Source organism: Ambystoma mexicanum, chromosome 14, assembly GCF_040938575.1.
Source record: "Ambystoma mexicanum isolate Mex_15411 chromosome 14, UKY_AmexF1_1, whole genome shotgun sequence".
NCBI lineage: Eukaryota > Metazoa > Chordata > Amphibia > Caudata > Ambystomatidae > Ambystoma > Ambystoma mexicanum.
This window is the reverse complement of record NC_090940.1, coordinates 646,151,646-646,177,477: the sequence shown is the minus strand read 5'-3', so window position 1 is coordinate 646,177,477 and position 25,832 is coordinate 646,151,646. Positions and strand designations below refer to the sequence as shown.

Here is a 25,832-nt window from a genome sequence, read left to right as displayed (position 1 = left end):
AATAGTGGCCCAAATCCGGAATTCAAGATTTGATGCGCTTCTATTAAGATGATCATAGCTCAAACAGTCAGTAAAAGGTAGCACTTTGAAATGGCCTATGCCGTGTAAGCACTTTACAAAAACCGCCGGCAGGATACCGACAAAGGTATAATGAGGGCCACTGTGACTGTTCAACCACTTGTAGAGTAAGAAATAGAACAAGGATGGCTGACTCCCAAATAATGTAATCTTTATATGACTATAATGTGAGGTCTGCCTGTCACATTATCAATCCATTAATGCACACAAATCTGTCCATAAGGCCATTGTTGTGCTTTTCAGTCTCAGAGGTTTGGACAGTGCTACACTTTTCATTCGCTCGCGGCAGCGCAAAACCACTTAGGGCCTGATTATGAGTTTGGCTGTATTGCCCCCAAACACTTTTAGGGGCAAATTCCTGGAATTATTTGCACTGAAAATAGGGAACTTGCGTGACAAACTGGGTGCAAATCCACGTTTGTTGACTCATGGAACCAACTGCGCAGGACTTTCTTGGGACTTGTGTGGAGCTCGCACAGGCCCTGCACGTCTGTGCGAGTCGACGAGTGCCTTGCGTGAGACTCCAGACAGAGTGTGGGCCAGACCTGCGCATTGACCAAAATAGGGGGCGGAACATGCATAATGAGGAAGAACATGTGGAAATGTGGGTATGTTGAGGGACGGTACACGGGCAAGTAATCGCACGCTCATCGGCGCACAGATATAACCGTATTCATGGATTTGACCAGGGAGCATCAGGATGCGAAAAAGTACACTCACATCCCGGAACACATATGCCATATGACAGCAGGCATAAACGTCAACGTGCATTCAACGTGCATTGGAACAAATGTATATCAAGCACGCAATACACACCAAATGAACGTCTATAGCCACGATGAATCCAGCAGTACTCAGAGCCATTTTGCTCAGACACCGCAGGAGGAGGAGGATGTCCAGGGCCTGGATCTTCACAACACACACCACACTTTTTGGGATGCCCGATGATCAGGAATATTGCAGGTTCAAGTACCCCCATATAATCCTAGACCTTGTCAGGGAGTGGTAAGATGGCCTAACATCCCCCACCATCTGCTCTCAGGCCCTTACCCCACTAGACAAAGTGCTGACTGCACTAAATTTCATTGCCATTGGGGCCTTAGAGTGGACAACTGCAGTAGTTGGTGGGATATCGCAGGCCACCCAGTCATGCTGTCTACACCAGGTGCTGTCCTGTATAACAGCAAGTGCATGTGTGCACAGGCACATATATATGCCCCGAAAACCAGAAGAAAGGTAGACAATCATGCAGGAGTTCTATGCAGTGGCATGCTTCCCCCTGCACTAGGTGCAATAGACTACACCCATGTTGCGCTAAGGCCACCCTGGTTGACAGAGCACATTTGACAGAACAGAAAGCACTGGCACTCCATCAATGTGCAATAGTATGTGATGCCATGGGAATCATCATGGATGTCTATGCTAATTAGCTGGGCAGCACACATGACAGCTACATCTTCCGCATGTCACCTCTGCATTGGGCCCTGGTATCTGGAAAACATGGCAACGCATGGCTCATTGGTGAGTATGAACGCTCATGCACAAGCATGCATGTCACACACTGAACAATAGACCCCACCAATAAATGAGAATGATAACCATGTACACATTTACAGGAGACAGTGCCTACACGCTGACTACCTTTATAGTTACACCCATCTGCAACCCAACAACACCAGCTCAGGTGAGGTACAATACTGCACATGTAGCCACTACGGGCATACTGGAACACACATTCAGAGTGCTAAAGTCACGGTACTGCTCCCTTGACCACTCTGGTGGGGTGGTGCTATATGCACCACCAGTAGTTTGTAGAATCATTGTGGCTGCATGTGTCCTGCACAATGTAGTCACACGGTAGAGTGTACCAGTGGACATGCATGTGGGACACCGGCCGCACCCACAGGCACCACCCTTGCCCATGCCTGGCCAAAGGGCACGTGGAGCGGCTGCACACACACAGCTGGCACAATCGAACTTCTAATAAATAGCCCCTGTGGAGCACACACAGAGAAGCCACCTTCCAGGTGCCATTCAATGATGAATTGGGGCCTATCCTCCATGCCGACAACAACACCTTGAGAAGGTGCCACTGGGAGTGCAGAAATGTGTGTGTCCATTAGACATAAAACAACGTGCACAAGCAGAGGCCCCAGAAAAAGCTTGTTACTGGGAGTATACCACTGCGTGAAGTGTGGAGTGAAATGATTCTGGAGCCTCAACAACTGTACAAATGCCAAAAATATGAGAACACTTAAAAAACATGTTGAGAATGAAAAATGCATGAACTATGCAACAATCAAATATTAGGACCCATCCATTCATGGCCACCAACACAACAATACCAACAATTCACATAATCAAAAAACAATCTGATTACAGACCTGTGCGACCATGTGCACTACAGGCACAAACAAATCCATGTAGCTGTGAGCGTGAAAGCAGGGAAGCAAGATTGCACATGTGACATACATGTTGGGAAGATGGATACATTGCCCCCATGTCAATACAACCACTGAATAAGACACAATTTGTAAGTGACCAAAAGTGGTTATCACATCCCAAGGGCCACATTTACAGAAGCGTAAAATAATGGTGCAATCGCACATGACAACAGCCTATAACTCATGGGCAAATTTGTATGGCAATGCTGAAATGAACACAGGCATAGCAACTTGCACAAACAGTGTTCATGTAGTACACCCAAAAGCACACACCACAAGCAACAAAGTCCCTGACCACTGTCACTTGGACAACTGTACTGCATGTAGACACCAAACCACACACATCAGACCACAAGTAGGAAGTCATAGTACAATATAGATGCTAACAAACTCAGGCAAGGACAGCCCTGGACCCACAATGTGTGTTAGACAACAATGAACATGTTCATTGGCCAACCCATTTCCTGACAAGCACTATGCGCACAATACACAGTGGGCCTTATTATGAGTCCGGCGGTAGCTATGCTGGTAAATACCAGCATGGCTTCCGCCGGAGTCATGAAATTATCGGCATCCGGCAATGGCCAATTACCAGGGCATTGCAGCCCTGCCGAATCCGGTAATTGCCCATTACAGGTAATTATTAGTCCCCATTCCCATTTGAGTCCCATAGGGTTCAAATGGGAACGGGGAGGCCGGTAGCACCGGCACTGTTAATAATGTCAGCCGGAAAGGCACCCGCGAGGAAAACTCGGAGTTTGCCGGTCTGGTAACAACGGTACCGGCAAGCTTACCGCTACCATTGTTACCGGACCGGCAACCTTGAATTGAGGCCCAGTCACATCAAAGAATTCATGTTTAATCTTTTTTTAAAGTGCACTGCAAAGGAAATGCACATCTTGTAAAAGCAAAAGGAGATATCGAGGCTGAGTACCCCAAAAGGAAATACACCAAACGCAGGCTTATAAAGATTCACAGATCTTTATTCTATAACTGTACAGTTTTACAAAGAAACAAAGTATCAGATAGCTATCTGGCCCTCAGTACATCACAGCGAATACCAGCCCTTTCGGTGTGAGAAGTGAGAGGTACTGGACGTCTAAACATTTACACCTTTCATACATTTTCCAATCGTAATGTCCAGCCCTTTTACAGGTTAATAATACTCGGCCTAGGGTTCGTGGTGAGTTCACTTCTAGTTTGTCTAACTATATGCATGTGGATTATTTTCAGTTTGTAAATCAACAAGTCACAATGGCAACAGTGTATCTTTGGATTTAACATTAAGCCTTAGTACATGTCCTTTACAATGTAGTTCAAAAAGTGTCCACGTTCAGTATTTAGACAGCATTGTATTTGATGTATGTCTGCAGATCGGACTCGTTGGCTCAGGTAATCCTCTGTCTACAAGTCAAACGTAGGACAAGGTCTCTTTACTTGACCCACACATTCGGCCAACGGACAGTTTAGACATTAACTTATGTGCAAAGGTCAGGACGGATAAGTTACAAGCAGGAAACACTGTCCACCATTTTAGAACACAGAATTACTTTAGAATGGAAATCAAAATGGCGGATGGACCTAAAATGGCGGCTAAGTCGATCTAAGATTGGAACTTTGCAACGCGGATTTCTTCGCATAGCGACTGGGCTTAGGCCAATGTATACAATAAAGGAGGCACAATATGATGTCCCGTTTAACAAACCCTCCTTTTGGCTTAAGCCAAGAGCTAAACTACTTCTAGTCACTTTACGAGTAACTCCACGTCTCAATGTCCATACATCCTAAATCACTATTCGAAATATCAATTGCCATGAAGTCAGATACTGAGATTTCGTTCAGCACGAATTTGCTGGATATTTTCTCTGAGGCGTATACCTTGTGCCCTAGTGTACCCATTGCTTGTGCACAACATCCTCCTAACACTGAACACATACCAGGAAGACATTGTATACAACAGCAGAAAAACACCAGAATGCCTAAAATAATCAGCAAGAACGAAAGTAGCTTTCATATCCAAGATCGTAGGAAGTCCCAGAACCAAGCACTAAGATCCCAGTTTCCCTCGGGAACATGCACTTCTGAACTGAGAACATGCAGATTTTGAATTGCCCTAAAGATAGTTGGGGAGGAATCTGGTACGAAAACACAGCAAGCGGACCCCACTAATTTACATGCCCCACCACGTTCAGCCAGGATGACATCTAATGCCATCCGGTTCTGAAGTGCCACAAACCTTATTTCTTTCTGTTCTAACGTCATATTATAGAGTATGTCAGTGGTCCGGTTGATGGTCCTCTCCAGTACTCTAGCTAGTCTCCTGATATCTTCAGAGTTTAGTATTTGCCCCCAAAATGGCAAAAAGGATTTAGCTACATCGCCCAGAACTTTTGCTGAAGTATCTCCATTCTCGTCCCGCCGTGGACGAGCCTTTGAAATTTCTACAGTGCTAGCAATGAAAACCCCGGCTAACAGAATCCCTAAATAACAGGTTCCCTGCCAATCCCTGGGCAACCATGGAAATGCTACATTACCGCAAACAAAGTAGACAGGTTCGCCTACATACAAAGGTCGGTCCTCACTAGTCAAATTCGCAACGTTGGCGCAACCCTTGAAATCACCTATTGACTGAGTACCATCCTCTGTATGCAGAAAGAAACAGAATCAGTATAGGAAGGTGGCGTGGCATCCATATTGCCTATAGGAGCCATCTTGAAAGAGATCAAAGATTGAAAAGGATGGGACAGTCTGTCAGAAGGCCTAATGGAAGCAACATTTGGCTTGCTACTGTTCGCAAAGAGTGAGCATCCCAGGGGCGTTAGAACACGTTTTTCAAAATCATTCAAGTTAGTCCCATCAAAGTTCCCTGAGATACTATCGTTCCATCGGCCAAAGAACAGTGCTCTAAGAGAAGCATAACAAGCAGTTGTCAAAGGTAAAGGATGAATATACCAACCCAGCCCCTTATGCCCATGTTGCGGTAAATGCGAGCAGATCCAGCAGTTGGACCTATTAAAAATGGCATGTGTAGCATTCATAATGAGTAATAGAGGGTTGTTGTGGTAACTCTGTCTGTGCTGAGAGTCTCTAGGAGATAGAGTGTGCAGATGCACGAAAGGAGTAGAAACAGTGGGTACATTTTCAGTCGGTAACACATTTTCAAGCGGATGTACTTCTTCCAGATACCAGAATCCTAAGGCAATGACTATTGTGAAACCAGTTAACATTATCACTAGACAACAATATGTTTTCGGGGCCCATACACTCGATTGTTCGTTTTCGTGGCTGGTCACACAGTCTCTTATCTGTTCAGTATGAGTGGGAGCGGTTGCAGGCATTGAGTTCTTCAAACAATTTGCACCAAATTTATTTGCTGACGACCTCCAGGCTGAGCGTCTTCTTAGTCCTTTCACAAACCCTAGCCAACAGAATCCCCTTATATACAAATGATCGGGCCAAAAAGGCAAGCCCTTTGATGATTTTCTTTGATGGCACAGCCGAACCGTGCAGTAGGTCTATTTCCTCGGATGCAGATCGTACCTTGTGCTTTCTGGTACTGAATGATCTGTGAACAACGTGTCGCCACTTCCCGATGGAAGTGACAAATCCAAAGCAAGATCTGATGCAAGATTCGGAACAAATTTTAAAGACGGAATTGTTGGAGAGTGTGAAGGTGAAGTTGCTGTTTCCCCAGGCCCCAAGGGCTCAGGGAGAGTCTCTGACACACTCTCGATGCTGTTTACCGCTTTGTGATCGTAGGTTGCAGCACTGGTGAGGGGTTCTGTATCTTCTGTAGCGTGTGGCAAGGGGTATGGATTTCTCTTGATGTGAGATGCATGCATCTAATGCTTCTTGCCTGCTACCCGCACTGCCGTCTGTGTGACCCGGAGGACCTGATGGGGGCCCCGCCAATGAGGTGCGAGACAAGAAGAACGCTCAAACGACTTTGTGAAGACCCAATCTCCCAGCTGTATGCTGTGACCAGGGCCCTCATACCTTACAGGTAAAGCCTCTCGCACCTGGTGATAAATCAAATACAGATTTTTAGTTAACTGGCCACAGTAATCAGAAAGAAGTACATTCTCAACATCGCGTAAAGAACGGGGCTTTGGGATATTCCAAATGTTGGCTGGCCTACCCTTGACCACCTCAAAGGGAAAGGCACCAGTCTTAGTTTGAAGGGTCGTACTCATGGATAATAACACAATCGGTAAGGTGTCCGGCCATTTTAGTTTGGTGCCGACACACGTCTTAGCGAGCTTGTTCTTGATGATGCCATTGTGTCTTTCTACTAGTCCAGCACTTTGTACGTGTCTGGCTGAATGGAACCATTTATCGATCTGTAATCCTGCGCATATCTGCAGAATTACAGCAGCGATAAAATATGAACCATCGTCCGACCAGATGACTATTGGCAAACCAAATCTAGGAAAATATTCCTTCAGCATAGTCTTTGCCGCGGTCATGGCTGTGGCATCTTTGACGGGAAAAGCTTCAACCCATTTGCTAAAGGCACAGATGACAACTAGTACGTATTTGAGGTTATTACAACACTCAATTTCAATAAAGTCAAATTGAATTACTTCAAATGGGACAGAAGGTCGACAGAAACTACCCCTAGGAGTTGATGTGCCCTTTCCCACATTATGCTGCAAACAAATCATACACCCCTAAACGAAGCGCTCAGCTACTTTAGAGATTTTGTCATTTACCCACACATTTTACAACATTTTGGTGACCTTGCGTGCACAGATATGGGTGGGGCCATGAGCCATAACAACCATCATCATAATATACGCGTCAGGCAGTAACCACTTCCCTTCTACTTTGTCCATCCAACAACCGTCATCATCCAATTTTGCCAAACCCTTAGAATTTCTTAGATTCTTCTAACGTGGCATCAGCTTGAATGTTCTTTATGGATTCAATACCCTCATCCAAAGTACAGGCATTTGTGGCTTCCCTTGAAGTATACATTTCTGAAGAGAGATCAGAGGCAGTCTTTTTGGCTATCTGGTCAGTGAAAGCGTTCCCTTTTCCTACGATGTCTATAACCTTCTGATGTGCTGCACATTTCATAATGGCTAGCTGAGTAGGGAGTGCAAGCGCTGAGAGTAACCATACTATCAAGGAGCTATACTGGATTTTAGTGCCATGTGAGGTCAAGAAACCTCTTTCTGCCCAAAGTCTGCCGAAGTTGTGAACCACCCCAAAGGCATACTGACTGTCAGTATATATATTTACGGTAAACCCTTCGGAAAGTTCACAAGCTCGGGTCACTGCTATAATCTCTGCGGCCTGCACAGAGTTATACACAATTCTTTTGGTCTCCACGACCGTGCTTAATGTAGTGATTGCATAAGCAGCTGTGGATGTACCATCCAGGAGTCTGAAACAGGAGCCATCACAAAACAGTTCCCCTTGTGGATTGTTCAAAGGAGTATCTTTTAGATCAATTCTGCCTTTTATCTCTTGTTCTGTAGTGTAGAGACAATCATGTGACTCTTCGTCACTGCAAGCAGTACCTTGCCAACAGAAAGGTAAAAGTTCAGCCGGATTAAGAACACCACACCTCTTTATTTGGATGTGTGGTGCAAACAAGATCAATTCGTATCTCGTTAATCGTGCAGAGGTGAGGTGTTGCGTTTGTGTTCTGTTTAATAGAACATCTACAGAGTGAGGTGACAGCTCTCAAACATCTTGGCAAAGCGCATGCGACAGGATCAAGGGCGTAAGAAAAGTAGCCGCACGGCCTATACTTCTCTCCATGTTCCTGTGTTAATACAGCCAAAGCATATCCATCACATTCATGCACATACAACACGAAGGCCTTTTCATAGTTTGGTGTGCCCAAAACTGGTGCCGAGCACAATGCAGTCTTGAGCAGATCAAATGCTTGCTGGTGTTCCAAGTTCCACAGCAATGGCGAAGAAATTCCCTTCTTCGTCAAAGCCAACATTGGTTTAATCACTACGGAGAAGTTGGGGATCCACTGTCTACAGTAAGAAGCCATTCCTATCAAGGCTGTAACTTCTTTCTGTGTATTTGGGACAGACATGCTAGAAATGATTTTTATCCATTCAGGTGTCAACCTTCTTCCCTCCTTTGACAGGAGATAGCCTAAATAGGCAACCTCCTGTCGCCAATATTGAAATTTTTTAAGCAAAGCTTTGTTTCCATGTTGTGCTTGGTGGATAAGCAACAACACAGTGCCCTCTTTACAAGCACTGTCTGAGTCAGCTGCTAAGAGTAAATCGTCTACATACTGAAGCAATGTACAAGTAGTGGGCAACTCGAGTGTGTCGAGCTGCTCTTTCAAAGCCCTACTGTAGATGCTAGGACTTTCTGTGTAACGTTGCGGTGCACGGGTAAAGGTAATTGAGCGTCCTCATAAGGTGAACGTGAACAAGTATCTACTGTCCTTATGTAGGCGTTCTTTAGATACACAACACTAAAGTGAGTAGCTGAAGCCGGAATCATGCTCAATATTGTCGTCACATCAGGCACACTAGGAAATTGTGGAGCAACGATCTTATTAATGGCACGCAAATCAATAATGAAACGGAAGGGAATTGCATTATCACCTTTTTTGTACACGGGTAAAATTGGACTATTGCACAAACTACCTGCAATTTCCTCAATCACCCCTCGATGCATAAAATCGGAGACGATGCATTTCAAAGCTTGCTCACCATCGACCGAGATCTTAAAGTGGGGAATACGTGGCAGCTTTACTCCATGTTTGAAAATAATCTTAATGGGCTCAATTTGTAAAACACCAACATCATTATCGACAATTGCCCACAAACACCCGGGAACATCACAGAATTCCGGCAGCACAGGTCTGGTCAAGAATTGAGAGACAGAAAGTTGCGGTGGTGAAATCGTCAAACACACTCCATCAGAAGAACAATGAATTACCGCATTTAATTCTTTCAACAGATTCAACCCCAACAAATTCTCTCCACAATTCATGGTCAAAAGGAATGGACATTGGTCTGTAAATGGACCCATAGTAATAGGTACCGGCGAAGAAACCGGACAGACAACTGGCGTGCCAGAAAACCCTACAGAAACATTGGTTTGCCCTAACAGTGGAATGTTGGGAACCCGTGAATGGTCAATGGAACACTTCTGTGCCCCTGTATCTATCAAGAATAGATGCTTCCTATTTCCCACTGTCATCTCAATATACGGACCTTTCTGATTAACGGGAATAGGCATTGGTTCCAAACCCTGCTTTGGGCAATCCTAGCAAAACAGAATGTCGTTGAAAGGAAGTTCTTCAGAGAGGTAAGCAGCAGACGGATGATCAAACATGTTTCTATTGTCCACACTTGGTGCCTGATTGTCCTGTGAAAAAGGTTGTTGTGAATCCTATGAAAACTGACTTCTACCAGGACCCCGTACCCCAGGGTGGCCTCTGGATTGTCTACCCATATTCCCAAATGCGTTATTCGACCTCTGCTGGAGGATCGGGCATTGTGCACGCCAATGACCCTTTTGTCTGCAATAAGCACACTGGTTTATGTTTACAGGACCCTATGGCGCATTTCCCTGTGGAACATACTAACCCCTAAATTGCAAATTACCCCCTCTAGGGCCTCTAACAATTTGCTGCAATAGTACTTTGTTTTTAAGTCACCTTTTCTCTTTTCTACTCTTTCCTTTTAGTTATTGACACGATTCTCATAGTACTGAGCCATGTGCACTACTTCTGACTGAGACTTTGCTTGCCAAGCGCTCTCGGAGGACATCATCTGTGACTGGATGTCAGGCAGCAATCCACGCACAAATTTGTCCACAAATAGTCATTTCCCAGACTCTGTGCTTAAGTCTTGCCCACTGTAATCTGAAAATACTTGTTCGAACCGATTAAAGAACTCGGTAGCACCCTCAGATTTTCCTTGGACACAGGCCGTAAACTTGTCCCAAATAATCCTTCTCTCAGGAATTATAGCTTTCAATTTTGTAACTATTCTATCAGGCAAAGTTAGTATTACTTGTGGTGGTCTCTCGCCAGCTTGCCTTTCTCTATCGAGTCTAGCCATAGTATCCCATGAATCTCCTAACCCTGCTACATCATCTACAGTCCTAATCTGCTTCCATAAATCAACAGGCAGGAGTACAGGAAATAACAAATCAAGATCACTTAAGGTGAATACTGATGATTGCAAGACAGATTCTATCTCTTTGTAAAACCCTGTCGGATTCTTCCTAATATCGGGAATAGATTGTTTGATGGTGTTCACTTCCTGTCTCGAGAACGGGACGTGAACGAATTGCGACACATAATGTGTAAGAATATCTTGGCAGGTGCACGCGTTGCAACATTAGCGGGAATCTCTACTTTTGGGACAAATGTCAGAGGAACCTCTCTGATAGGCAACTGAGAAGTAGGCAACTCCGAACGCTTACTAAGCAACAGAGCTAAATCGAGCGCTAAAGCAGCTGAAGAAGTGTCAAATGAAAAAACCCTCTTATAAATACTCAATAAATCTGCAGGAAAACAAATCTTTCGTTTTACGCATTCATCCTGTAGGTACTCTACCATTACCTGTTACCTCTGCATTTCTGGCGTTTACTGACTATACATGTCATATACTTCAACGGGAGTTATTGACGTGTCTGAAATCCACCTAATCGCATCTTTCATACAAATTCGGGTTTCCTCATTTATCGACTTGCAACAAGGAAAGAACTGTTTCTGTACTAACATAGCGTCCAAACTATCACCATCTACATCTTCATTCCTTAACCTTTCCCACTCCCTTCTATACACAAAAACCCTCTCGACATGCTCTTGTACTTTCTCTGCAGTATCTCTAGAGAATGCTAAAGTGTTCAGATCCCTTAACCCTTGTGGGAGATCTATATCGTTTAGCCTGTTCCACATTACACATAAATTAATTCCTAATCCTTCAATAAAAACGTTTTTCCCAGGAAAATGGTCTAAATTACAAAGTGTGGCAAAAACATCAGCTTGTTCACCCCTCTCCATGCAATGTTTAGCCCATGCAGTCAATTCACGCTTTCTCTCTGAAGACACAGTGTTATGAGTTGCAACCTTCGAACCCACTCCCCGATCTACTACAAGCGGAGTAGAACCAGTTGGAAGAGGGAGAGTAGGCAAGTTTTGATCATCTGGAAACAGAGGTACTATCACTGGCATGGCAGACAAACCCACCGGACCCGTAACTGCAGGCAAAAGTGGAGGAACAGGTGGTGGAGTGGCGACAAGAGGAGGAACAACAGCCGGAGGAAGAGGAACATTAAGAGGAGCAATAGGAGGAGCAGGAGGAACAATGGGAGGAGAAATAACAGCAGGAAGAGGAACCTACGCAGGTGGTGCAGTGGCACCAGGCCTTTGTTCATTTAAAAGTTTGTCAATGAGCTCATCAGATACATGAAAGTCTTTAGAAGGATACATTTTCTGGATACCAAGTGAAAAAGCCCTATCCATACTCCTAACTGACTCAGGCTGTTTATTCTGGTCGTATAACAACGCTTTTTCGGCATTCGTCATATGACGGCGCGCATGCTTTTCTCTACTCTTAAGCTGCTGCAACACTTCTTTCTTCCAATTCTGTAATACATCGAATGCTGCAGGTCTAGCCTTTTTCTTTCCTAATATGGATTCTAAGTATTCAATACAAGGAATTTCAAAACTACCATTGATTGTCCACTGAAGTTCGGAAGCATGTCTAGTTTGTCTGTGCCAAATATCATTAAATACTATACTATCAATGCCGTGCTTACAGTACATAGTACACACCGGTGACCCCTCCATTGGTGCCGGTTGGCCAAATTCCAAAGATTGTCTGTCACTGCGGAATAACGCTCTGAAGCAGGCAGTCAATTTCCCAGGCATGTCAGAATACTGGTGTTACCTGGTCAACAATTGCACTTGCAAGTGTAATGCGCCAAAACAAAATATCAGGATACTTAAGAATTGGGTCACAACTCACCTGATCAAATCCTAAGAAGGTCCGATCGGATGACAAAGTTCTAACTAAGGTCCCACGTGGTTGGTGATTTCAGCAAATCTGTCCGCCTCGATATATGGACCCTCGTCAAGATGCCGACTCGGACCGCATGCTCACCGTCCAGGGATCGGGTCGTGCAGCGCTGCTGAGGTGTTGCGTCTCATCCATGAAAGGGGCCCCCCCTTTAAACCGTCCGATCCCGGTCCGATAGCTGCGTCAACCTTCAACGAGCTGGCATCAATCTTGAGGGTCCCTATTCGGGCGCCATCTGTAAAAGCAAAAGGAAATATTGAGGCTGAGTACCCCAAAAGGAAATACACCAAACACGGGCTTTTAAAGATTCACAGATCTTTATTCTATAACTGTACAGTTTTACAAAGAAACAAAGTATCAGATAGCTATCTGGCCCTCAGTACATCACAGCGAATACCAGCCCTTTCGGTGTGAGAAGTGAGAGGTACTAGACGTCTAAACATTTACACCTTTTATACATTTTCCAATCGTAATGTCCAGCCCCTCTACAGGTTAATCATACTCGGCCTAGGGTTCGTGGTGAGTTCACTTCTAGTTTGTCCAACTATATGCATGTGGATTATTTTCAGTTTGTACATCAACAAGTCACAATGGCAACAGTGTATCTTCGGATTTAACATTAAGTCTTAGTACATGTCCTATACAATGTAGTTTAACAAGTGTCCACGTTCAGTATTTAGACAGCATTGTATTTGATGTATGTCCGCGGATCGGACTCGTTGACACAGGTAATCCTCTGTCTACAAGTAAACGTTGGACAAGGTCTCTCTACTTGACCCACACATTCGGCCAACTGACAGTTTAGACATTAACTTATGTGCAATGGTCAGGACGGCTAAGTTACAAGCGGGAAACACTTTCCACCATTTTAGAACACAGAATTACTTTGAAATGAAATTCAAAATGGTGGATGGACCTAAAATGGCGGCTAAGTCGATCTAAGATCGGAACTTTGCAACGCGGATTTCTTTGCAGAGCGACTGGGCTTAGGCCAATATATACAATAAAGGAGCCACAATATGATGTCCCTTTTAATAATCTTATCTCATCCCATGTGAGCCAGCAGCAGCTGGAATGTGCAGTCCTCCTAAATTCTGCCGGACTATAAACCAACCAACACGATTGCAGTGTCCTGTGTACGCATCCAGCATGAACTCCCTCCACAATTGCTGCATCCATCATTCCATGAACAATTGATCTGTAGAGAAATACAAATCAATGTGAGGGCAGGCAACACATCCATGCACCCAGACATACAGCAACATGTGCCGCCATGAGTGGCCTGCAACAAATGCATACAATAACTCACCAGCCACCCTTCACCATGTGTCCTGGCACACATGCAGCCACATCCACCCACCTCACGCCAATTAAACAATCATAATTCCCACAGTGACACCATACCCACCCACGAGGCTTACACTGCCCCCCGAGTGCCACGCAGTGAAGGACCATGTCACACTTATCCAGCATAAAAAACAAAACCGTGTATTACTACACAGTAGCCCCGGATGCACTCCTCCGGGGACGCACGCCCCTGTGTTTGTTTGAGTAGAAACCTAAGCAGTGACTACACAAATGTTTGGGATGAGTCTTTACTCAAGAGCTTTCATGAATTCAGTATACATGCAGCTGAGTAGAAATGCGAAAATGCATCATTTTCATATTCGTGGTTATACAAAGGTTAATCACAAAAATATTTATTTTCAACACAATGGGCCTCATTACAATAGTGGCGGCCACGGTATGAGCGGTGCCGGTAAGGCACCGGCACCGTACATACTGGGCCGCCACATTACGAGTTCTGCTTGCGGATTCCTGACAGACTGCCAGGTCTCACCTGGCAGCCTGTGCGGCAACCGTGAGCAGAACTTGTAATGCCCCCGGCACTGTTATTAACGGTGCCGGCGCATCCATGCTCTTGAACCCCATTGTGCCCTACGGGGCAGAATGGGGTTTGGGAGCCCAGCAATACCGCCTCCTGCAAATGGGCAATTACTGGCCCATTCATCTCGTGATGTGCCGGTTATTGCCCAATTGCGGGAGGAGGTGCCGGTAGCGAGCATGGCGGTAGCCGGGACTGCCATACAGGAACGGCTATCGCCATGCTCGTAATGAGGCCAAATAAGTCATTAAAACAAATCACAAATTAAGTGTCAGCACCTAAAAATGATCAGTGCCAAATTCCAGTCGGTACATTGAAACATGTGTTTGAATTCACAGTGTTTACAACATTCACACTGTAGTACAATAGTTAAGGCATCAAATAGCTCATAAATGTTGTTTCAATAACTGACGCGTTTTGGATTCAAAATCCATCTTCAGGGTGTGAGCTATAAGTTCATATCAGGTACATTTCATGTGTGGAACCCTCCATGTTCCTAAGGCCGGAACCACAGACTATGAAACCCGGTCGTCAAATAGTGCTCAAGGGACACTAGGTATGAGAAGTAGGCGGTCCGCAGAGGAGGCTCTGTGCGCTCAGAAGGAACCATCGGGCCGGCCGCTAGAACCAGCATGACACTGAGAGGACCCCCAAAGAAAGACCACGTAGAGGAAGGAAACCCAGGAGAACCTTTGTAGTATTCTCAATGCCATCATATGCCATCCCCTCCTCAATGTGGCAAAGGGACAATGCAGCAAACACTGTCAGGGAAGCTGATGATGAAAAGTCCAATAAGAAGTGAAACACAAATCTCACTAATTGCACCGAAGGCGGGATCTTGCAAAAGGCAGCCGTTCACCGAGGTAGGTGTCAGAATTGAAGGCAGGGCACCAAGTCAACTGGCCTGAAGACACAAGCAGACATGATAAAACAATGACAGGGGCTAAGGACAAACACACACAAAATGGAGCAGGTAACAGGGAAGTGCAAGTAAACATTCCCATCCCCAACCTTAAACACGTTTCACAGCACACAACCATCTGACATTCCACCCTCATGACAACTCACCAACAAAGGCCCTACAGTGATTGCCACCCCCCCCCAATAGGATCCCACAACCTGAACTACCATCAATGTGTGTCCGAAACCTCATGCATATACACACAAACCCAATAACACCATGTGTGACATGCACCCATGAAGCTGGACCCACACCCACAAAAAAAGGAAAACAAAACCGAGCACACACAATGCCAGATTACCTGCCACAAACCAAAAGACAAGTGACACACTGAGTGCCCTTCAGCCACCTGCACAGGGTAACCACCTGGCCTGCATCACACCAGGAAATACATTTACAAATTGTAAAGATATGCATTGCAATAATCAAAAGATACTGGACATCCCTGACAACTCATGTAGTGAACAAGAAATGTAGCGTGTACCACCCAGTGTACTTAGATCACAGAGTGCAAGAGGTAGACAGGACATGGAGTGACGATTGACTAGCAGTGGAGTGGAGTGGGAGAGAGTGGGACAGGAGAAAGGAATTTCAAGGAGGACACTGTCTGCAGAGGAGATGAGGACAGACATGTCTGACACCACAGTGGGTGACGGCTTAGATAAGCCAACATCAGGAAGGAGGTGGTGACATGAACACCTCTGGAAGACGCATCCTAGTTTGAGAGCATGGATTGTACAGAGATGGTATCGAACCACATGTAGCGGTACATGAAGGACAAAAGAGGGGGAAGCTGAAGTTTAGACTGCCAAAGAATGTGCACATGTGAAAGGTCAATCATCAGCTCTACATCAGAAACAACACGGGCAACACCCAGCATGACATGCAAATCACAAAAAGGCCCATGCACGCCACATCCCTCAGAAGGCACTCCAAACATATACCCAACCATACAACATCAAACATACACTCCCGTGCACAACACTGCAAACGGACCTCCAGACAACTTGCATCCGTTCACTCACCCCCAACACAACTCACACCCTGATTGAGACTGTGCCAGTAAGGGTACATGGATTCCAGGGTGCACTTGCAACTCACACGGGGAGAACAGATAAAGACAAGCTGTGGGGAGTGGACAATCTCACACATGCATGGGTCCCCATTGTCGGCATGCAATGTTCGCTCACTGACATTGGCAGACGAGACGAAGAAGGAATCCAAACCAATGAACATTGAACACACCCTGGTGCAGATAACCAACATAATTAAACACTGTGCCAAAAGTCTCACCATTGTGTAACACAGAAGCAGTCAGTCACAGGAACACATGCACACATTTGGCCAATCCGCCATGCATCGAGTGTGCCAAACATGTCCTGTGGAGTCAATGCACACCAAAGGACATAACGCTTCTCAATAGGCTACGTCATGAAGCCCTGAAGATGAAGGTATATGAGAATCAATGTGTGTGGCACATGTTGAATGGTGGCATGTCTGGGCTGGGATTGTGAATTGGCACAGGTCAAAGACAAGTGTGCATCATAGGGAGTACACATGCAGGGCACTGTAGGAAACATGTGGACAGGGGTAGTGGAAGGGTGGCAGTAAGGACACATCATCACGTTTGGTCATGCATGGCACAGTGAATGCATGGCATCAATCAGTACATACATTCAGAGTGAATGAAACACTGCCAATGGGTAAGGTGTGTATAGTGCTCTCCGTTCACTTCCAATCATGGTGTCACTTATCTGAGCTGGTGTGATGTGATTCCCTCAGCACCTCCACCAGGAACTGTGCCACCAAACATGTGAGAGGAGGACCAGTGCCAGGCAGAGGGCATGGGGACTAGGGATGTGAAAGTGTGCATGGTGGACCTCCCATGGAGTGCAGTCACTACATGATTGTGTAGTACTGCAAAAACATGCGACAATGCATTACAACAGCCATATTTCACAATCATGCATACAGCACACGTGCGTAAAGATTCACTCAACCCAGTGTTACCTGCACATGCCCTCCAGTTCACGAAGATGCAACCATGCCAGTTGACGTCACTGTGCTTGGCTGCTTGTCCACAACTGCATTCCTCGAGCCCCTGAGAGTGCAACTGCATTCCTCAAGCCCCTGAGAGTGCAACTGCATTCCTCGAGCCCCTGAGAGTGCAACTGCATTCCTCAAGCCCCTGAGAGTGCAACTGCACATCTCAAGGTCCAAAAGAAGAAGAAGAAAAGTCCATCATGGAGTTGGGGGGGTAGGGGTGGCAGTCCACCCAGGAGGGTTGAGGGGTAGAATGCATATGAGTGGACACAAACATAAGACCCCCACATAAATTCACCTCCATGAGCTCATGGACCTCAGGGCAACAGTGGACAAGGAGGCTGGTATGTGCTGGGACCCCATCCTGTATTTGATCTGCAGGTGGCTGTGGTGTTGGACCCTTACCACGCAGTGCTGCGGCCTGGTCTTCAGTGGCCACAGCCAGCCATGACACAGCTGAATGCACCAGCACAGTGATGCTGGCGATGTTTCCATGCATTTCCTCACGGATGGTTGCAGAGTTTGTATGCGCGCACATCTGTGGGATGTACATTTAAGCGATAAACTTCAGGTTCAGCATCAAAGCCAGCTGAGACAGAAGATTCCGGATTCTCAGGATGGTCTAGAGCACCCGTGGCTTCTCACTGCCTACCACAACACATCCCCCACTGGTGGTCTGATGCACCATTAACTCTTCCTCCTCCTCCTCCTCCTCTGCATCATGTGCATCCTCATCTACACATGTACAGAGGAAGACATATTGAGACATGTTCAAAGAGACAACAATGCACATATGGTTAAAGGTGCACTTTAACAACAAATTGGCAGGACATACAGCCATCAGACATTGGGCCTCATTACAAGTTTGCGGTAGCCTTGCCGGTAAAACCGGCAGGCTGCTGCCAAACTTGCAATTTTCTCCGGTGCCCGCAAATGGGCAATTACCGGGTCATTACAGCCCTGCCGGACCTGGTAATTGCCCATTTGCAGGCGCCGGAAAAAAGATGCTCCCCATTCCCATTCGGCCCCATAGGGCTGAATAGGAATGGGGAGGTCGGATGCACCGGCATCGTTTATAACGGTGCCGGTGCATCCGACATGCTGTGCTCGCGGGCGCCTTTCTGCCCGCCAGGTCCGACCTGGCAGGCAGAAAGGCACCCGCGAGCACAACTCGTAGTTTGCCTGTCCGGGAACTACGGTACCGGCATGCTTACCAGTACCGTAGTTCCTGGTCCGGCAAACTTAAAATGAGGCTGATTGTGCATTCACACACTTTGTTCGGTAATTAACAGATGCATGGCATTTACTGACAAGTGACCGCCCCTACCCATCATGTCCATGCCAGCAGTGGACACATTGGGCCTCATTACGAGTATGGAGGTAGCCATGGTGCTATTAGCGCCATGGCTGCCTCCATACCGGGCTCCAATACCGGGTTCCTGCAATGAGGACTTACCGGGTCATTCCGACATAGGAGGACCCGGTAATTCCTCCTTGCAGGAACCCATCGCATAGGGCTCAATGGGAATGGGGAGGGAGGTAATAACGGGCACATTACAAATGGCCCGTTAATAGCTCCCTCTTCCCCTCGCGGGACCCGCTAAAGACGCCTGGTTTTACCAGGCGCCCTTACAGGGTCCCGCAAAGGGAACCTCGTAATTGCGCATCCCGTAATTAAGGGTGCCGGTCCCGTACCGGCACCCTTCATTACGGGAGCGCAAGCCTCGTAATGAGGCCCATTGACATTCAACAGTGTCGTAAGCACACAACGAGGGGCCATTCAACTGTCAATTCGACACACATAGCAGGGGGAAAGTAATTCACATGTGACATTTGAATGCTCAATGACATCACATGGCAACAGCAAGGCATCCATATCCACAGACCACACCCCGGTCAAAACATGACTCACTAGTCAGGTCTGTGTAGGGAACTGGATACAATGAGGACCTGCAGGAAGGTGTGGAAAGGGGAAAAGCCCATGAGTAGGTACACCCGAAAGTGTGACTTCTGGTCACGGTCCCTGAAGTGCAGAGAGATGGAGAGTGGATTGAGCGATGTAAACACTGAGCCATATGAGGGTGAGGGGAGTGGCCCCATGGAGTGGGTCCCAGAGTGTAAGAGAGAGCAGGCATCCCAATGAGTTGGCTCTCTGTGTCACAGGAATTGAGTCACTGTGGATGTTGTGTGTGGACACGTATGCAACTTCACTCAGGGAACACCACAACTTGCGTTGACAGGCAGCTGTGATATGCATCGTGACAAGTAGACCCATAGGAGCAGGTGACAAATTGAACATTCAACTCTGCATGACACGGCGTGAAATGTAAACTTTGTCTGCATGCACCTGTCTAGCAGTGCAGGGTGAAATGCAACAAGAATATAGCACTCAGCAGTACATGTAGGTGCCACATTGTGCAAATGTACCAGGGGAGTACCCTGTAGGAGATGTGTCCCGTCACACAGACAGGTGCCAGAAATGGCAGCCACACTGGGTACTCCCAGTATGATGGCCATTTGACATGAGTCTGTACGTTACAGGATATGCATTACCGAGGGCTGTCATACACATGCAGCCAGATGTGTCAATACACAAATTATGTGGGTGATGCATGACTGGCAAACACAGGAGGTGCAATGACAGACACTCACCTGATGTGTTCTCATAATTCTCCAGTCCTCCCACAACTTGCACCTGCTCAAGGAGGGTGAATTGGCTTGCGGCCTCCTCATGCGGTGTGAGCTGCTCCTCCTCTGCTGGACCCCTTTGCGGTTGTCAGAGCAGAGGCCAGGTTGACACTCAGCTTGGTGAGATCATTCCAGTGCTTCAGAACCTGTTTAGCAGTGTGCATCTCCACACCTAAGGTATTTATCTGTTCAGTGACATGCTGCCAATGCACCATACATTGTGCGTGTGTATGTGTGCTCCCCGCATACAGGCACATGTCATGATGGTGATCAGTCACGTAGTCAATGAGGATGTGTAGCTCCTCATCAGTGAAGTTCTTCCTCCTCTGCGGGCCAGTGTCCTGTGCTGTGTCTTGCTGCTGAGCCTGTTCATGCAGTGCAGGGTGTCCCTTCCTGCCACGAGTGGCATGTCCTCCTGGGGATGGGGTAGATGTCGCCACAGTGTGTCCCGACCACCTAGGGCTGGGGCAGGTGTTTCATCACCGCGTCCCCGACCCCGCCTGCCCCCTTTCCCTCTTGGGGCCTTTCCACTCATGTCACAGGTGTAAGGGATGAATGGAGGGCACACCAAGTTATTGTCCTGGACAATATGAGTCAGGAAACATGATATGTGATATACGCAATAAATGTGTGGTCCAGCAAAGCTCAAATGTACCCCAAAAGGGAAAGAAAAGGTACACGATATACAATGGTGCCCTGAAAAAACAAAAAATCCATACGCGGTACCCGGAAAGCTTCTGTCAAGTAAAAAAGAGTGGTACCCGATACACAATGGCACCTAGATATGCAAAAATTGTACGCAACACATCATATGCCTCAGAAAGTACACAAATACTTGCACGGATGCGCAGAAGCAAACACCCCTCCAAAGAAAAATGGGTACGCGATATCTGAAGGTAATGATTTCGTAGCAAAAACACATACTACTGCGTAACTCCTCCGGATCGTAACCTTCATGCGCTCAACAAGTGATGCGTGCCGCTTGACTTATATTACTGCATCATTGCCGTGAGCCGCATATGCGTGTCACGTAGGCCTACAGTATCACCGCAGGCAGAATGTAACTTACGCGTTAAGGGTCTTTCCTCTGCTATCGGCTGCTGCGTATGCAAGACGCACACCACTGTTCCTCCTGCCTAAACTGCAGCTGATTTTGCCTCCTCTGGCCCTGCTTTGCCTCCTTCAGTCCTATATTGCTGCTGCCTGCTAAAGAGTGAGTGCTGGCCTGCAACCTGCACTGCCTTGGTGTGCCAGCTGCCCCACTTTTGCCTGGACTCCTGTGTTGGCCCTGCGACCACCTCCTCTGGAATTTCCAGGACTTCCACCACTGCCAACACCACTGTAGCTACACAGCAACTACCCAGGAAGTCATAGCTGCCTTGGGTGTGCCATGTCTGCCCCATCCATGTAATCTTGGAAGGGCAGCACCCCTGTGTTGAGACAGAGGGTTTCCAAGTTAACCAACACCATACTTGGCATCGTGGTGGATCGGGTCCTCAGTGGCTATGATGCCCTCTTCAACCCAGCTACCCAGCTGCGCACCAACGCAAGGCAAAAGGTCTGGGACGACATCATAGCTGTCATCAACATGGAGGAGGTGGCAGTCCGGCCCAGGGAGACGGTCCTGAAATGCAAGGACAACCTCAAGACCCGTAGCCATACCAAGTCATTGGCAGCCCTTTCCATGGACCCACCATGGAGGTGTACTGTGCTGGCTGCCGCTGGTTTGCCCATATACAGCTGCAGTACTTGAGAGGTTCTATCCGGACCTCCACTCCCGGCTCTTTGCCTGGAAAAGTCATCTGGATGGTGCTGGTGAGTACCTATGTGGGACAATGCTCTAGGGCGTATGTTAGGCATGCATGTTTGCAGATGCCACATCCTGTTTGTGGCTTGTTTGTGTTGTGGGACGCAGCTGATTGCTGATGCAAGCTATTTGTGGCGTCAGACATTGCATGCTGTCATTTGCATGAGGATTGCCAGATTGTGCATTCATGGCTTGTTGTTGTTGTGCACGTGCAGTGTGTGAGCATGGAGCAAGTGCTTGGACATGACCGATGTGGACATGCTATGTTGTGGGCATGTGAGTGACATGCATGTTGTCCGAGTCTATATTTGGCACAACTGACAGTGCATCCATGCAGGCACATCTGATGATGGTGACACATGTACTTTGATGCCTAAGTGTGTGGGGTTCATGCATTGACGCCTCCGAGACTGGAATGTGACATATCATTCCACTGGATTTTTAAGACAAGTGTAAGTGTGTACATGCAATATTAGTGTGGTTGGTCAACTGACATGCGCAATTTAATGTCAGACATGGCTGGCGGTACATGTTGCTTGCATGCAGGTTATGCTGTGGAATGTGGACATTGGTGATTGTGTTTGTGTGAGCAGGTGCCCTGGTGCTGTCTCCACGACCATGGCTGCAGGTTGTTCTTGTGTTGGTTGCTGACTGGTATGGTGGCATTGCCTGTTGTAGGGGATGTGTTGTTGGGCACTGTACAATGTGCATTGTTCACTAGTGCATGGGTCATTACTATGATTGAGCCTTCACACTACAATCATGGATAATTTTCAATGAAGTTTACCAGGGGCACAATCATGTGTATGTGTATTGTGTGTGTGTCAGTTCATGGTTGTGACATGATGCATGATTTCTCTTGTTAATTTTGTGTATGCAAGACATCCATTGATGACAATTACTAATGTCAATGTTTTTTGGGAAGTTTCTACAGTTACTGCTGCTCGTGAAGAGGGCGGAGGCATTGTTGTGGAGCTGAAGGTCAGGGACAAAGCCACCAGGCAAAAGCACACACCCCGGACAGCCCTACAGGAGTCTACATTATTTGAGGGTGAGTTGGCTTGGGAGCTCTAGTTCAATCATGCTGTGGAGGAGGAGCCAAGTACCCCCACTCCAACTGCCCCGCTTACATTACCTGAAACGTATGAACCAAAGCATGTGACGTATACTGAACAGTTAAACCAGCAAAGGGAAGAGCGTGTACTCTGTGCAGTACCCATAAGAATACCTATACCTAAGAGAATATGGGGGGTAAAGTACCCATTGAGGAAACCATGCCTGCATACAAGACAATATGATGGCCATTTGAATGACATTCCCCAAGAAGCAGAGAAACTAAATGGCAAAGATGAATGGTGACGTCATACAAAGTTGAATCGACACCTATATAGAAAGATAATCAGACCAGAGCGGCAGATGATTTATAAAGTAAAAGAAGGTGCCAAGGATGAGTGACATCTTGGGATCAAGATGAAGAGACTTATGCCACAGACCTGATGAAGATACTTAGTTAATTTAAACATGTACAGATGTAATGAAACGCAAGCAGCAACACAATCATAAAGCTAGCCACATGCTTTTAAATAGATTAGACCACATCACGTGCCAACATATTGATATATACCTATATATACCCCTATTGGGGGGGGGAGTGGCAATCACTGTAGGGCCTTTGTTGGTGAGTTGTCATGAGGGTGGAATGTCAGATGGTTGTGTGCTGTGAAACGTGTTTAAGGTTGGGGATGGGAGTGTTTACTTGCACTTCCCTGTTACCTGCTCCATTTTGTGTGCGTTTGTCCTTAGCCCCTGGCACGTGCCAACATATTGATATATACCCTTATATATATATATGTATATATATATGGAAAAGTAAAGGATGAATGTTTCCACTACGTATATAAGCAGTACTGAATGAAGCAAGAAGGCCCCATTTTAAGTGTCATAGTTCAGAAAAGCAATTGAATTAAACAGAATAAAAGTTCAGCTAAGGAGTTCACTGAGCCAAGAAAGCCAAGTTCTTATAAAACTGCAATTGGCTGACATTGGATACAAGTAACGTGAAAGAACAGAAGCTCCTCTTCAGAGAGGCCAAGCAAAAAACAAAGACATCAGAGGACTATTGAATACAAAATCAAATACACGAAAAGGCTCAATTCATGGTGTCCAGTCATGTGATAGAAGGAAGTTGGACAAGCGAGATTATCACACCTACGCACGGAAGCCAGCTAGTGCCCATACTCCTTAACAATTGTCAGAGAACAGTACAAACTCAAGACCAACTTCAAAGCACTAATTAGTTTGGTTCTTTTTCTTCCCCCTTTCTTGAGGTTTCACATTTGGTGTATGAGGCGATTTGACTACATGGGTAGCCATTTTTTCATTTGGACTTTGTGGTGAGATTGTGTCGGTGGTGTGTGTTTGTTGCTGGGAGCCCTCTTTCCTTCGACTCAGTACTTATTTGGATGTGTGGTGTCCCTTTACGTATCCTGTTTTTCCCCTTTTTTCTTAGCGCCACTTGTCCTTTATTTTGAAGACAAGATGGCGGAAGCGGCCACGCTCAGCTTTACGGAGGAACAGATTACAAATATTCTTAAAGGCCCTTCTTTTTTCGATCTAGGCAGCTCTGATGCCAACGTTCCCCAAACATCATCGGGGGAAGATTTACTTAAACTAAAGAAAAAATCTTTTCGTACCGAATTACATGGGCATTTCTTTCGGGAATATTTGAAGGCCAATATTATACCGGCAGGCCTGGTCGTTAGAAACGAACCGTGTCTATTCTTAGAAGATGAGATGTATAAAACAAACTTTAGTTTTATTGCGACGAAATGTAGTCGCGATCTCATGTATCTCACTATATCTACGGCGCAACGCCTCACAATTCAGATACAAATTGAATTGGATGAGGCAGAGACTAAATTTCGTACCAGTACGGTGATTGCCAATGCACAGGAAAAACTTAAGGAGGTCCAAAAATTATTCGAAGAATTTAAAAATATGACTCTAACTAAAAAAAACAAAAAATTATCTAAAGATATTCAAGAGTTCAAATTGGAGACCATTTATCCATATTTATCAGCTGATTTCCTCCAGAGTAGAAATAGTAAAAATTCAATAGGAGGCCGGGTACGTAGACAGGGGACACGTGTTAGTTTCTCAAGCTCAGGCAGTGACTCGTCCCAGGGCTCTAATCAGTATCCCCTTGGGCCCCCGCAACCGGGCTACAGACCTTTTTTAGGCAGAGGTTCTCCACAAGGCCAGTTTTGGGGCCCTCAATATCCGCCGCCCCCCATGTGGTTTCCTCCGACATACAGGCCTCGGCAACGCCGGAGGAGATAAATCAGATTGATGACCAGCTTGACTTACCCATATTTAATTTGTCGGGCAAAATTTTAACACAAGCACAAAAAAATGTTCTAACAAAGGGACTTTCATTTGTTCCTACTACCCGCACTGATTGGTTTGTAGTTGAAACAGACATCAGAAAATTCCTGAGGAAAGTTAGACTAAAATCTTTTTTTAAGAACTCAGAACCACTGGAAAAAAGTTCTGATACGGGATTAAAAGGTCCGTCTTCATTTACACCTACCGACAACCAGGTGACTAAGGAGATCCTTACCTTTGAGAAATGTGTCCTCAAGGGAGTCCGAGATTTAGAACACAAGAAGCAATCTATCAGATATAACCTGACCAACTTGGAGAGACAAGCCATCAAAACCCTATCGGAGGACTCTGAATTGGTTATTAAACCAGCGGATAAGGGTGGAGGTATTGTTGTTTTCAACCAACAACAATACCATAGGATGGTCCTGAACCTATTGGATGACAAGGTCAGTTACAAGAAAATCAAGAAAGATCCACGTATGGACCTTAGGCAGACTATACAGTCAGCTACCACTCTTGCGCT

At 46.2% G+C, this 25,832-nt stretch overlaps 1 protein-coding gene across 1 annotated transcript in view; it reads left to right on the top strand.

Annotated features, from left to right (window-relative positions):
* LOC138527099 (protein ELYS-like) overlaps window positions 1-25,832 on the top strand; it is a 510,654-nt gene that overhangs the window by 434,342 nt on the left and 50,480 nt on the right. The window contains exon 29 of the mRNA XM_069638141.1: window positions 22,851-22,976. Coding sequence (XP_069494242.1) covers window positions 22,851-22,976 — 126 coding nt within the window. The remainder of the gene's footprint in view (window positions 1-22,850; window positions 22,977-25,832) is intronic.